At 30.9% G+C, this 16,873-nt stretch overlaps 1 protein-coding gene across 3 annotated transcripts in view; it reads right to left on the bottom strand.

Moving 5' to 3' along the window:
* Positions 1–16,873, bottom strand: part of LOC143069415 (uncharacterized) — a 48,178-nt gene that overhangs the window by 15,919 nt on the left and 15,386 nt on the right. The window contains exon 4 of one of the 3 annotated variants that reach the window (XM_076244029.1): positions 14,920–15,003. The exons of 1 other annotated variant lie outside the window; for it this stretch is intronic. In XM_076244029.1, the coding sequence (XP_076100144.1) occupies positions 14,920–15,003 (84 nt within the window). The remainder of the gene's footprint in view (positions 1–14,919; positions 15,004–16,873) is intronic. One more of the 3 variants, XM_076244030.1, reaches the window with a different exon arrangement.

Here is a 16,873-nt window from a genome sequence, read left to right as displayed (position 1 = left end):
AAACATTGTCATTCTGCTGAAACCATCAACACCACCTATTATTACGAAACGCCAGCGTACAAGCTTATGGTTAGTGTCTATATGCCACAAGTGGTTAGGCCCCATTACGTTATAAACTCGTCTGTGAAGTCTTCCTGATTTCCTTGCTTGAGCTCCAGATGAATCTAAACGTTGAATAGAGTCTCTAAGACACCATCTCTGTACTCGAATGCCTTTGGCAATTAACATATGTTTAAGCATATTTTCACCACACAGAGGAAACTCTTGAATAGTGTCTCTCAATACAACATCAAGGTCATCATCGTTAAGTTCTGAAAATGTACGTTTATTCAGATCAAACTGTGCCATTCTTCCATATATTGTATGTTCAGATAGAAGTAAAAGTTTTGCAACATCCGAGATCAAAAATCCATTATCAAGTAAATTTTCAAGTGTAGATTTGTCTATGTCAAATTTAGGAGGTCCAGAACTTCCTTGAATTTTCTTTGGTTTGATAGTCCCATATTTAATACACTCAATTCGAAGCTTCATTATGTCTGCTGAATTTGAAACTCCTAGAGCTTCTAATTCATGTATCGAAAGCATACCCACAATGTTTGGTGTTATCTTTTCTCTTTCAAAATGTACAAACGCATGCTTCAAATCAACCTTCTTAAGTACACTCAACATTAGTGATTCTTCCATTTTTTTTTTTTTTTTTCTAATTTCCCATGATTCCCTTTGAGTTTGTAAAATAACAAAGTACCATCATATAATGTCAAAGTACCATCGTATAATGTCAAAGTATCATCGTATAATGTCAAAGTACCATCGTATAATGTCAAAGTACCATCATATAATGTCAAAGTATCATCGTATAATGTCAAAGTACCATCGTATAATGTCAAAGTACCATCATATAATGTCAAAGTACCATCGTATAATGTCAAAGTACCATCGTATAATGTCAAAGTACCATCGTATAATGTCAAAGTACCATCATATAATGAAAGTTTTTAACATGAGGCAGTAACGGCGTTCCATACTTGTGCATGTTACAGTAATTATACATGTCTAGTAATCCCTACAATTTGATGCATGCTTTCATTACAATTTAATGCACGTTATCATTTCAATTTGATGCATGTTATCTTTTCAATTTGATGCATGTTATCTTTTCAATTTGATGCATGTTATAACTTCAATTTGATGCACGTTATAATGTCAATTTGATGCATGTTATGATTTCAATTTTATGCACTTTAGCATTTCAATTTGATATGATTGTAAATTTTAAATAATGATTGCACCATCACAATATGTGCAGGATCAAAATATTTACATCTCTGTGGAGGGTTGATAAAACATTTGGACTTTTTTAAAAATAAGTTTGATATATAATCTCACATGTTTTTAGAATAAAAATCGGTTATAATATATCATTATTTAAATAAATACAAACATATAAGAATGCATATACTATTTGGGCCAACATTAAATAGTTTCTTCCATCCATTTTGAAATTACACACAATTCATTTTCATGTTTCTAAATTCACACACCCTATAGCTTCACCCTACACCCTTATATTACAACCACTATACAAAAATGGCATCTTATGTGAGGAGATGTTCTTGTCTAGTTTGAAGAAGGGGTTTTTCTAAATATTCTTTGAATACCCTCAATAAAACTTTCTAAATCTACATGGTAAAATCATGTACATTGTATTGTAGAAAACTAATTTAAAAGTACCACGTACCACCTTCAATAGTTACTTATTGTGCAAGCATCCAGAAAATCTGACTCCCCATGTTGATATATGTTTAATATTAAGCATGGATAATATTATATTAAATCAACATGTTTAATCCTTTAATATATAGTTGAAAGATTGCTTGATGTACCATATTTTAACATTCATCTATTTAATTTCATAAACCATGATATTAACAACTAAGATACGCTACCTTAGTCCTAAAAATAAGTTTGATAATAACTTGCGAATCTATCAAGAAAGCTTATATCTGCCAAAGGGATGACTTGTAGCCCTGATAGTCAGACAACCAATTTACAAAACTGACTAGACCATCTGAATCATTTCTTGTAGAATAAGCAGTCTTTATTTATCTTGTCCATTAATACTATGAACTGACCCTCAGACTAAATATCCTTGACCATCTAATCTAAGCTAGCTATATTTTGTTACTGGAAATAATGAAACTGCCTATCAATTTTAGAAGGGAGGATTACAGCATTATTTCTACATCTTTTGTAGGATTAAGTTATATAACATGATTATTTTACTGATAACTGCAAATCCAGTGTCCAGTAGTAAAGACAATTCAGAGTCTTTTAAAGGGCGTTGAAAACAGTGGATAGAAATGAACAAGTAAAAAATTAATTTAAATCCACTTTATAAGTTTAAAAGGGAATGGATTATGAGGATACAAGACAATTTTGTCAGTGTGGTCAATGATTTTTAAAAATTTTTGATAGACCAAAAAAAAAAATGCAATCTTTAAAGAAAACAATGAGACTGGCCATAATTTCAAATCAAGGTCATTAACTTGTTTTTTAATTTCTACACTTGTCAAACATTGAAATAAAACTCTATCAAATGTATTTTAAGACCAAATTATGCCATTAACTTTTTCTACACATGTGGTCAAACATTTTGAAAATAAACTGGACTACTTTGATGTTGGCCATAATTCTTCACCAACATTTACCAAAGTCATTAACCAATTTTACACTTGTGGTCAATGGCAATATAATGCTTTGGTCAATATAAAGGTGCTAAGTTTAATTTATCAAAACCTAATCTCATGTCAATAATATTAGCCAGTTCATCAATATTCCAATTTTCTGCCAAAATCTTTCTGACCATCTATATCTATACATACAAGACTATTGATTCATGACTGACAAAACTAAAGCATTCATTTAGCCAAAATACCAGGGTTTATCTCTGTGGTCAGTTATCTCTATGGTCAGTACTACGATAATATACCAGTTGAAAGCCAGATAATTTTATTCTGGGTGGTCAATGAAAAAGATCTGTTGATTGTTTATAGAAAACAAACAAATATCTGTGTACAACATCAAATTATATGAATAGCTATTCCTAGTGTAAATATACAATCGGGTCAATCTGTTTCAGGATGGTACTATCATGTACACCATCATTATCATTGCCAGTTTCTGGCTCTACCAGTGATGATTATGATACTAAGGGTAAAAGCAACTTTTACAGTACTTTGCCAAATCATCCTTAAACATATACACAGTGTAGATACTATTCTGTACGCTATCCGGAAGTCGCGATTTTCGAAGCGATAATTTCCAACTGACTAACAGAACGGTTTTGCCTACGGTGACTTTTCTCATCATTTGTTTACTCCTATATCTATAAAGTCTTTTGAAGGTCTTCAAGGTATGTATAGCATCATAAAAATGAGTAACTGTAACAAAAACATGCATTAGAACATAAAATATACGTGTGCATCACACCAACTTGATAGAAAAAAGTGAAATCGATGGACAATTTTGCTCTCGTAGTACAAAGCAAATAATCTTTAATTGCAAATATTTGCATCAGTTTACAGTTAAATATATGCTGTTTCAATATTCTTTTCGTATTTAAGTAGAATATTCGTATTTCCCCTAAAAAATATGTTTTCCTTGAGGATCCCAAAATATATTACTGTACGATCAGTCTAGAACTGACTGTATTCTAGAAGCGATTTCAGATTTTTTGACTGTATGACCAGTCATGATTTTAAAAAAACCAACAACGGCAATTTGAGGGTATATACGTGTCTATGTGATATTATGAACTGTCCAGGGAACTATAACGTATAATTTTTTTCATCAGACAATACAAATATATTTCTGATGATTTTTGCAGACGGCAAAATAATTGTTTTTTGTTCCGTCAGTCTTATTTAAAATCAAATGCCTAAAAAGCAATACATGGTTCGCTTGTGGACTTTGTAATAGTATATTGTTGCAGTTATCTGTTTAGCTATTACATTTTTAAAGGCTATTTACACCGTCCGCCGTTGAGGGGGATAATTCATGTGATATAATTTGGGTAAGTTTACAGAAATGATTACATGTATCAATAACGAATGAATTTAAAATGAAACGGATTTTATCAGTTTACTTAAAGCAATTTCTGGGTTAATCCATATATGTCATTGTATTGATTGCATTTATTAATTGCGTGGCAACTTGTGAAAATAATAATACTTAGCTTATACACTTTTACCCTTTTTAACAGAATTTTCCACAGAAAAATCGGTAGGTATGTTGAAGGTTGGTGCGACCATTAAAACGGTTAAACCCACTGTACTAAAATTTTAAAATAAATTGGAACTTGGATTGAGAATTGTCTCATACCGCATCTTCTTATTTATATTATTTTGAAGATGTTAGAATGCTGCCAAACATTGTCCATGCCCTTTACTCATGAACCGTTTAATCAAAGCTTTTAATAATATTAATTTGTCGTTACTGATGCCAAAATGGAGATCAATTTGATATATTGACGATTTTTACTGTTTCTGATCATGAGGTATGCTTCTTGAAAGATTTAAAAATGGTGTTTCCAGTCGTGTCCATGCGTTAACTCGTGAATCGTTCAATCATTCAACTTTTCAAACTTTAATATGTTGTTACTGATGATAACACGGAGGTCAGGTATGATATTGATGATTTTCACATTCACCGTTCAAGAAAGATGGTTCTTGAAAGATTGAAAAATGCAAGATATAAATAAATTTAAAAAAATCTGGATTGCTTCTTCTGAAAGGCTCTTGTTTTGATTTTCCTTGGGAGTCAGCTATGTTTTTTTTATCTTCATTTTTCATTTACATCTGCCCCATTATAGAACCATTCAGGCTAAAAGTTGGTATAAGTCGACCCTGAGAAAAACTTTGGGATGGGGTGAACGGGAGGCAACCATTAATATCTAGTCCACTGACTTTGTTATTTGAAAATTGTTTATGAAATGTACATGTTAAATTCAAATCAATATAAATACTGTAATGCATTCAAGTAAACGAAAGAAATTTTTTTTTCAGGATAATCCAATGTCAAGTTTTCATGATTCGAAAGAATTAAAGTTGAAAGTTGCAACACGTGTTTCTCCGTCTATTACAGATGTCCGAACAAAAACCTTTAAACTGATACCTGCTGAAATTAAGGAAGCTCGCTTGTCATGTTTTCAAAATTTGGTAACGCGCGTTATTCAGTGTGCACCATATTTTTTATGTTATTTCTTCATAGACAGAAAAATATTACAGTCATTCCTTAAATAGTTTTTGGGGACATAAACTTGTTAATGATAAAGCTATATGAAAAGTCAAGAGAGAACATTTTCCGGCAAAAATTTCAATGGCTAATATATCGAAACAAGCACGGTGACCTATATATTTTTTTGCTCTTTGGATTCCTATATTAATCCCCTATCAATATAAACTAGTGATTTGAAAAGTTAATTACTTTGAAACTGAGAAGCGAACTCTCTTAAGAAGGACAATACAATCACAATTCCACAATGTGAAGCACTCACTTAATGTATGTAATATTTCTTCGGAACTGTTGTCACCTGTTAAGAAGAAATGTGGAACAGAAGTACAATAGAGTATCAAAGAGACAGCTCTAAATCCAAAACAAATTGAAGGAACTGTGATCAATTATAGGCTCCAGTACGGCCTCGAATGTGTGTAAATACATGCATCTTTATATAACAATTAAATCTGTGTGTTTGTACAATTTTAAGTATAACGGAGGACATTTCTGAAACTTATATATAAAACAAACCTACTTTTTATTTTAGCAACATTTAAACATCCTTATACTTCATGTAGTAAGTCGAGTACATCCTATCCAGCTAAAACATGTTTCATAAGTTTTTAGGATGTGAATTTATTGAAATATATTTGTGTTATTTAGAAAAATGCCACCTTCTAATGTATCGTATATAATTTTGAAATCACCACTAGAATACAGTGAAATAAAGACTGATCATACAGTTTCAAAATATACAAGCGAGACTGATCGTACAGTGAGAAATTCAAACAAGTGTAAATTTCTTATTTCTGGCTTCAAAGATCTGGTTGAAACTTTTACCCCCACTTGAAATCTACTTCATTAAGTTAATTAAGTCTGGTTCATAAATTAATTTGTACACTAAGACGGTAAAAATCTTGTTTTTAGGTTCACCGACTGATTTTCCTTAGTGATGCACTTGAAAATCTCTTGATTAAGGCAAAGATACGAATAATGAATGTGCTGAATTTATTTCTAAACCATTTGAGAATATTGATGTCGCTGATTTAATCATTAAGCAATGTTCAGATGATCAACTTTCCGTTTAATTCAGTATATCCATCAAATTTAAAATGTGATCAAAAAAGTTCTCGCTTCGAAAATCGCGACTTCCGGATAGCGTACAGAATAGTATCTACACTGTGATATAGGCATGAAATATTTGCTACTAGATCTATAGTTGATGATAAAACACTTTTTGAAAGCCCAAAAATGGCTTAGAGGAGATATGAATTTTATTAAAGAAATATTCAAAACAAAAATAAATCAGGTGATTGAAGATTGAATATACATTCATAAAGAGGAGGAGGACATACATTCAAATATAAAGTACAAGGTATAAATATGCAAATCTCATTTTGATCTTAAATTACGTTTTGCCTACCCTTTTCACACCTAAAGGCAGTCTTAACCATCACCTGATCATTTTCATAGCAATATTGTTTACTGAGGTTGCCCCCTTCATTGATGACTATTCCTGATAATGCATATTATAACCTGCCTAAAATTGTCACTGGCAAAAAAACTATCAGATTCTATAACACAAGTTTTAATCTAACACTCTGAGTACAAATGGCTAATAGCAACGATTTTTTTTCACTGTCTTATAAATGACTTCATTGACCAAGCAAAACATAATTAGTATTACCGATCAGGAACAGATCAGAATATACATCATTGGTTTTTCCCTTTACTGGTTAAATGACAAAGAGTATTAACTATTCCAATAGATCTTCCTTATTGAAAAAGAACTTTATTTTGTTCGGCTGGCCTGCTTCATTTAGAAAAAAAGAGATTTAGAGCTAATACAACTGGCAAGGACTTGCACGAACGTAGATTAAATTCTACACCATTGGGTTTTTTATATTGATATTATCATCCTGGCAACCTTATGGATATTACCCTTGGAACAAGATGTCTTGATTAAAAAAGACCATTTGTTTCATATGCTTGCTTGACTGAAAAGGAAAATACAATTAATACTACTTTACAAAGGCTACAATATTGGTTTGTTCAGTTCATCAGAAAAAAACAAAGAAAACAAATGTATTTATCCTTTGAATTAGGGAATGTGTTATCAAAAAAAATCTCAAATGCAATAACATTTAGTTTGTGAAAAAAAGAAACATATTGTGCTACATGCTCAGCTAGCTTTATAAATAAGCCTACTGTACTTTCCGTGAAGTGAGAAATTTACATATAGGAGCTCATCCATTCTAAACAAATTCTTGTTTCATTAATCATGTTAATTGGCAAGGAAAAAAATACTATTTCGATGGTTAGAGTGTATTATTCTTGTAAGAACTAATATTCCACAACATTTTAATAGTATATGTTTGGTTTGCATGCAAAAGAGCACATTTTCGCACCATTTGACTTGTTTTTCATTTGGCCGAAAATTCTAAACATGATAGCTGCACAATTCTCATGCAGGAACCGAATGAAATGAAGATTTCAAGAATTTCAAACAAATACCTGTTGCACATGTAAACAACAAAACTATAAATAATAGTTTTGAAATGGAATTATCTAACCTTAACATTCAGAGAAAGATAAAATAATATTTTTGTAATTGTTGAATCAGCCTTTCCTTCAGCCTTGGCATTTATCCTACTAAACTTGGCTTTCTATCAAATAGTGTAACAATGCTATAGTAAACTTATCTAAATATTTGTAAACCGATATAAAACGTAGTTCTCTTATTTAGCCCATACTTCTATACATAACTTTCTTGTTTTCGAAATATTTCTAAAAGTTCACCGACAAGTTGTTTTTTAATTTATCTACTGAATATGGAAATAACGTAATAATAGTTTGAAGTCTAGATAAAAGGCCGATGGCAATGTGAAACGTTATTTGGATAAGGTATTTGATTTCACGCTACGATAGTACTATTTTGAAAGCAGGACTATTTATATAAAGGTGATATTAAAGTTAAAAGTTTTCAAGTGCTTCATTTAATATTCTGATTTTTATTGCATTTTTTGAAGAATAGATTTGTAATAGTACTATAGGGTGATAAATACATTAAAGTGTTGTCATACATAACTAAAGTTACAGTGGTAACAAAAGTGTCGACTGCTGAGACCATAATACATTACACAATTAGTGACAAAAGCGATCCTCTGGGACCATCGTACATTATACAATTAATAACAATAGTATGGAAACAGAAGACTATTGAACCTAGGGACAGCTGCAGATACTCAGCAAACTGCAATTTACATTCTAATTAAAGTAGGCCCCTATACACTGACGACTTTATATGAAATTAATGACTGACGATTACTATGCAGTTTTACAAAGCCAAAATCAGGAGTTTCATTATTCATATACCTTCCTAGCCTGAAGGCTGCTTGAACCAAGCTGTCATTAATTTCCGTTGATAACAGTTTCTGTCCGCTATTGTTACTTGCACAGGAGAAGATTAAAAAATATTTCTGTATAAAATTATCTGTCCCCAGAGGAGTCAAAGTGTAAGATACTACCGTGACAAATAATAATAACAGTACAATTCAGACAAATCTAGAAAAAAAATCTAATTACAGCCATTGCTATTATTGTCAATGTAACACCACTGGAAAGGTACAGAACATGTTTTACTAGAAAATAATCATAGGTTAATGTTAGATATAGAACTTATTCTCTCCTCTTATTTAATTATATCAAACAGTACAGATAGACTTGACATGTAGTATAATTACTAAATGTATATCATTCTATTTATTGTCTCCATATGATAATTATTTTTCTTTTTTCTCAAATTGTACATTTCGCAATGACATATATATATACAAAAGATCCTTTTAAATTATTACCAATAGTTAAATTATATCAATCAAATCAAATAAGGGTCTAAAAATAGGATTTTGTAAATTACACATATGCATTATTGTATTGTCAAGAATAGAAGCATATGGTGCACCACAAAAGCTATAAGCACCCAATCAGATGATTTAACCTATGACCTTGATATCAAACATCAAATAAAATTCCTCCCCTTCTAAATTTGGAATCCCTTTACCATTATTGGCAAACACTGCATACAAGTGCAATCTCGGTCTATCACCTTAAAGAATATTTGAAATTGGTTAACTGTTGACACAGACATATGCCTCACCTAGGCCTGCAAAACATATTAAAGTTTCAGTCATTAGGGCCCCATTAATCTTAATGGTAATGTGATGTGCCATGATTAGTTATGTAAAACTGCCCTACAAGATATCATTGACTTAATTTACCATTAGTGGTTCCCTTTCAAATTGACAAAATTACAAACTTAAATAAGTTTTGACACCACCAAGGCCAGAAACAGCAAGCCTAAATGGAAGGAACAAAAAACTGCCGATGCAACTGTCATAAATTTCATAAATCTATACAAATCATGCTGTTTCTCTTTTACACAGCACATATTAAATGATTCAAATTGTGTAAACTTTTCAAACAAACCGGATACTTTTATCAATTAAGAGGATTTTTACAGTCTTAAATAATCATTAGGAAAATTGAATTTTATCAAAATATTGAAAAAATTTGGTAATGAGGTAATTTAAATGCATTGAAATAATCATCTCATCTTTCAACTGCAACAATGCATATTGAATTATACCAAACTATTGAACTTAAAAACAAAAACATTTTTTCTGAATTCGATTTTCTAAAAACTTGAAATACATGATATGTACATGTATATGTATGACTGTCAATAATATAATTGTATAAATTGATAATCTTCATCTGGCAACCAATTCAATATTTTTATCATATTACTGGGTTTTTTTTATAGGTTTGTCTAAAGATAATTTGCATAAAGTTTATCATTTTTATCATATTTTTCTGCAAATATAGAATACAGTCAATAAAAGGTGTCCTAAACATGATGCAACAAAAGTAAAAAACTTGAGACCAAGAATAGATAAAGGAAAGTACTGAATTTTATCAATACTTATAAGAAATTAGGTCACCATCTTATTTAAATACTACATCATGTTTTTATCTCACTACTGTAACATTAAATTTTTATCAAATTATTGAATTTTATCAAAAATTCTAATCCTAACTGCACTCCATAAACCACTTCACTGATTGAATCCATATCGGACATTATCAAACTGGTATCAGTTAAGGTATCAGTCCGATCAAGGTGACATGGGAAAATTTCCAACTATCTTTTACCGAATGTAAACAAACACCTGATATTTTTTTATATATTGACCCAAGGTCTAAAGGAGATTAGAAAATATTTATATAACCATGTACCATAAGTAAAAGTAAGAATGATCTCTGGTTCTAAACAAAGCAAAGAATAATATGATCAATATAGAGAAAATCTGTGGGGTAAAAGTGTCTAATACTTAAACAATCTATTATTATTGAGTGACATGCTATAATCCACACATGAACTGGTATCTAAATCTCTCTCTCCAAGTACACATGTATTGGTATGAAAGGGTCTCCTCTACATTCACTACATGGACTGGTATCTAAATCTCTCTCTCCAAGTACACATGTATTGGTATGAAAGGGTCTCCTCTACATTCATGACATGGACTGATATCTTAATTTCTCTCTCTCTCCAAATGTAGATGTATTGGTATGAAAGGGTTTCTTCTAATGTATACTGGTGTTAACATGTATGCTTTAAACATACTCAATTCTATAATTACATGTACCTTGATCTTTCTATCCCCAGGATACATGTACATGTAGTTAATCTGTTCACTGCATTAAGGTCTAATATATATACACTGTATAAACCTATACTATATACATGTACATGTATGTAATCTTTCACTCTCTCCATCTTCTCATCTTTATAAATCTCTCTCTCTGCTAACCATGTACATTTTTCAAACAAATAATTCTTTGTAAGATTTTTGCATACAGGTACTTTGGGAGTCCCTATCAAATGCATACTACAAAACAATGTATTCATTTCAGACTTAATGTACAATTATGCAGAAATGTTGAAACTTAAACCTGTTAAGCTGACATGAAAAGTTTCAAATTCCATTTAACATGTAAATTCAACAATTCCTCATGACTACCACTCAATGGCCAATATTAAGACTGGTTTCTGCTTTTAAATGTGTCAAAAGGCTTAGAATATGACCTGCAAAAATGCTTTTTCCACAGTGGAACCACATACGCCAAAATTGGTTTGAACTCTAACTTAACAATTCCAACTAGGTAATAAACATGCATGGTCTTTTGTTTTCTTTTTATCTTTCAAACAGAAGTCTTCAAAATAAGCAATGTAACTGTTGATTGGCCAATACATATAAGAAAATGTGGTATGAGTGCCAATGAGACAATTCTCCATCCAAGTCTAAATTTGTAAAAGTAAACCATTATAGGTCTTCAACACAGAGCTATATTTAACCAGCTTGGCAATCTGAAAGGGCAGAAAAAGCAACAAGAAAGTATGACAACCCCAAAATGATGTTTTCTTTTGTGTGTGACAGTGTGTGTCATTGACATACATGTATATACCCCATATTTTCTATCAGTCCACTGTCAAGAGGGACAAAGGTTAATTCTTAACTATTTGATATCACTGAGTAGCACATACATTGTATCAATATATGTAAAACAAAAACTCTTAACACTATTTGTGCGATAAAGGTCCGTTTATTTTTACGATATTAATCTTCTCTTGAAATACTTGACTGACAAGGGTAAACCCACACAATCTTATACTGCTGTGTCGGTAAACAATTTAAATTAAAATTTCATGTAGAAATTTTAATAACGTTCCAAGGGTTTTATTATAAATGAAAACAAATTTAAAGGAGTCTTTAAATACATTTAACAGCACATGCCTACACGTCTTTTGTTTCGCACTACTCTTTATTTCTTCACAATTTTCATGGCACCAATTTGATGTCTGTGAGAGAAGGGGTCTTGCATTGAGACAACTTGAGTGATAATTTCTATTTTTTTTATGAGCACTAAAATAATTGTTTCTCAACAGCAATGGGAGTTCAAATTATTTTTTCTATGTAATTCATATATAAAAGTATTGATAAACCATCTAACATAATGAATGTTTTGAATTGACATGTACGGGTACATATTTTTTTTACTTTCACCTTTGGCAGAACAATTTTACCAGAGATCAAGATTTTTTTTTCGTGAAAGACAGCTATACTTCTCTTACTAATAAAACAAACTGCCATGAAGGCTAAATATCTGATGCCAGTAAAATTAACACCAACATGGTCTTTATTGGAATACATTCCACACAAGGTCATTTCTTTAAAGGTCACTCACTGACTCACTCTTGGTAGTGAATTTTCACAGTGAATGCTGGTAATTATTGGGTGATACTATCATGAAGGTCTGGATGGTGTTTATAAAAGAGAAAACTCTCCTATCTTCTTCATGTTTTAAAAACCCATAGATAAATTAAGGGAGCATTGGGGTGCCCTTCACCCCCCCTGTTATGGGAAAAATTTGGACATTTCGGGAATAATATGATTTTTACTTATTTTTTCTTGCATCATCAAAGTTGCACATAGGAAGAATAAGTTAAGTATTCAAATGTTTTACCAAAATCTGAGTAAACTTTTGATCGAGCAGAAGTTCACTGCCTAAGTAGGCAGGTGGAAGATGACTTAAGCTGTGCAGTTCTCTGTAAACTCATGAACAATACTTTAAATCAATATAATTGTAATCTATTTACATGTATGAACAATTCTTTAATATAATATTTGTAAGTTAATAATCATATCAATAAACCATTTTCCTATTTATATTTGTTGAACTGGCATCAAAAATGAAATTTTACACTCGCTTTACTCTAATTAATCAATATAACACTAATCTATTTACATGTATGAACAATTTTTTAATAAAATATTTGTAAGTTAAAAATCGTATTAATAAAACATTTTTCCTCTTTTTATATTTGTTGAACTAGCATCAAAGATTAATTCTTACACTTGCATAACTCTATAGAAATTTTCCAGTTATTTTTACCCTCTGGCATGTCACCGACATATGTCATCCAATTAAAATTCAAAGCATGTTTCAAAACATTAAGTATTACATATTGACCATTTTTATTTGTCTACGTTTTTTTTTTCCATTTGTGACATCTTGAATATGTACGTTTATACAGTATTTTCTCATCATGAAAATCCCAATGGATTTTTCTAGTGAACAATGGGATTCAATTACTGATGTTAATATTCAATTTTATACTTTCTTCCTAATAATACATGTATTCAAAATCTCCTGCCAACAAATATTGTGATTACTAAACGTCATCCAAGGCAACTGCCATTTAATATTTTATTCTTTAAAGACACTCACAGAATTGTCTATGCAAAGATATTATACTGCAACCTCCTTCTACTAGAAAACATAAATTTCATATTTTCACATTTGATTTTTTTTTTAAACAATAGCCCTCTTTCCTACTAAGCATTTCATTGTTCATAACTTCATACAACAATCTGAAAACAAACTCATGTCAAATTAGTTTAATTTTCATTGTTATGAACTTGATGGAGATTTTTTTTAAATTTTATTTTTTGCTTATTTGACAAATTTGTTAAACAAGTATGAAATGAAAAAAAACACTTATTTCAGTTCCTTTCACACCATTTCCCGATATTATACCCAAAGTATGTTTGTTTCCTTTCCCCAATTGATTTATATTAATATTCCACGATGTATTTGTCATTTTAAAGTACCGTTAGATACAAGTATTTGTTGACTTCGACGTTGACTTCGACGTTGCCCTCCACGGTAGGTGAATAAGTTCAATGACCAAGTTCTTCTACACTCCGACGAAACCATCCATAAAACTTAATTATCGTATAAATCATACAAACAAGACATTTAAAAAACAAACCGAACCTGCCCATATTACCATACAAGTGTTCAACATTCTTCAGCTAAATGATCAAAGATAGATCTAGAATAACTTAATATTAAAAAATCCCTTTATATACCATACCAATATATTTTCTTTTTTTTCAACAACCTATCAATTCAATTTTCATGTCCAAAGTCAAAAACAATAGCGTAATATACATGATATATATATATATATAGTATCTTCAATCAAACATCAATATAAAGAGAAGACACAACGTTGCCTGTTTTTTATGGTAGTTTTTTTTTCAGTTATTGCATTTCAAAGGTTTAAAGTACTGATGTTTACATCATTGTGAACTGAATATAGATTTTTCTTACTTTGATGATCATATAAAAAAGAATAATTTTTTTTTTATAAAGCATGAATATTTTCATGTGGAATCCATATGATATAGACATGAATTTTATGTTTTAAAAAAGTTGCGATCATTTCAACACAACTTTTTCCATGTGTGTAATACATTCTGTTACATATAAATTGTTCCATTTTGTACATAATACTCTGAGATTTTGTCTTTGACCATAGTCACAGTACATGCAATCTATGTCTCAGGTGAATTAGCTCTGTTGAACCCACAGCAACAAAGAGTCAGTACACATACATGTACATGCAGAGAGCAAAACATCATTTTTGTTCATTCTGTTGAACATAGCCAGGATTAATGGAAATGCATACTCTTTGGTTTCGTAATAATTTGACTACAGACATATTGAACTTACCTTGATCTTAACAATTTTTGCTCTACCTAAGCCATGAGTACACTGTTTTTTAACTGCATTTTTCTGAAGATAAAAATTTAACAACTGAAAAAGAAGTCATATTTTGCATTGCTAATATATATGGCCTCTTTCAATGTTTGTACATTGTACAGGCCATGAAATTAATGTGTATATAGACATATAACAATATATTAATTATCAGAGTATTATGACTTTCATATTTAATAGAAAATATTATTTCTTCTGGAAATAGCATCATGTATAAATCATTAAAACTCATGTTGGCCTTCCACTGATTTTTCAATTTGACTTGTCATTTTTGGTCCAAATTTGGGAAGAAAATCAATATCAACCAGATCATTGTGAAAAACAATAGACCAGCTGGGGTATATAACAATGAGAAAACAACCCATGAAAACATTAAAATCTCAACAAATTGCATATAATAACCTCAACATTAGCTATGGAAATTAAGCCCTGTGGCCCTGTGCTCATTTCTGACTTTTACAAGCCCAGTCGCAAGCCCAGTAGTCTGCACTTTTTGTGCTGACATGAATTGTCATTGATATGGTTATATTTATAAATTTACTATTTACAAATTTTTGAATTTTTTGAATTACTAAGGCTTTTCTACCTCAGGCATAGATCACCTTAGCTGTATTTGGCAAAACTTTTAGGAATTTTGGTTCTCAATGCTCTTCAACTTCGTACTTTATTTGGCCTTTTTAACTTTTTTAGATTCGAGGGTCACTGATGAGTCTTTTGTAGACGAAATGCGCGTCTGGCGTATATACTAAATTTAGTCCTGGTATCTATGATGAGTTTATTCTGACTTTCACAAACAATAGAGTCTGCAAATTACAAACATTTCAGAAAGACCATTAGAATAACAGTCCGCAACTACTTTCCTTTAAGACCACAATTAATTTCATTATAATTGAAATAAAACTTCCTTAAACATGATGAGAATGTACATATTGATTTTGACCTCAAACTATTTTGATTCAAAGCCATTGATGAGTCTAATGCAGACAGAACCTGTTTTTGGCGTAACAAATTATAAGCCTACGGTAGTATCTTTGACATGTTTCTGCACTTATTGATATAAGCTGATATAATTCTATATTTACAATAAGACATTCTGATTTTTTTCGATTGTTTACCGAACCATCAAGAATAGAATTTTTAAGACTTCTTTTGCTTCCTCTACAAAAAAGGTCAGAAGGACATAAACTCGTTGAAAAGATTAACTAGTCTTAATCAATCAATCTTGGAACAATGTTTGATAATAAAACTATTTCGAAACAGAAAAATCAATTTTTATTTTACCCAGGAAAGCCATACATCAAACATAGAAAAAATTAAAGAACCACTTCAACTGCAATTTTACCGGCTGTGTTCCCAATGCCAAGGACTTAATAAGGCATGTTCAAAGATATTAAAGATATTAAAACCGGTAGAGTTTCTAATTCTAGCAACAACATTAGATTGCAACCTTGGGAAAGTTGAAATACAAAACGCAAAAGTTGATCAAATTATTCATTACATGTCAATTGTAGTGATTTTACACAGTGAATGTTAGTCTAGTGATCGTAGAGGATACACTCTGAAATTAATATCTCTCTTTACTCTAATATATATATTAATTCAATGCATATTATATGAAACGGTCCAAATTCAGAGTGTTATCTCCCTTAATCACCAAGTTTCACACAACACTTAAGAAGAAGAACTGCGAGCAATACTGTGAGCGATTGCTCACTACTTATACCCACATTCAGCATTCGGTCAACAGGAAGGCTGAAGAAAAGAAGATCTGCCAAACTCTTCACTGAGGGACATGCAGACAAACCGGGTTGAAACAGTTTATCCCTTTCTACATCTATGAAGCAGTCAGTGTCACAAAGTGTAAAATACTCGATATCTTGAGTAGTACATGTATGCCCTATATTTT

Source organism: Mytilus galloprovincialis, chromosome 3 (assembly GCF_965363235.1).
Source record: "Mytilus galloprovincialis chromosome 3, xbMytGall1.hap1.1, whole genome shotgun sequence".
NCBI classification, from domain to species: domain Eukaryota; kingdom Metazoa; phylum Mollusca; class Bivalvia; order Mytilida; family Mytilidae; genus Mytilus; species Mytilus galloprovincialis.
This window is presented reverse-complemented; position numbering and strand designations above follow the sequence as displayed.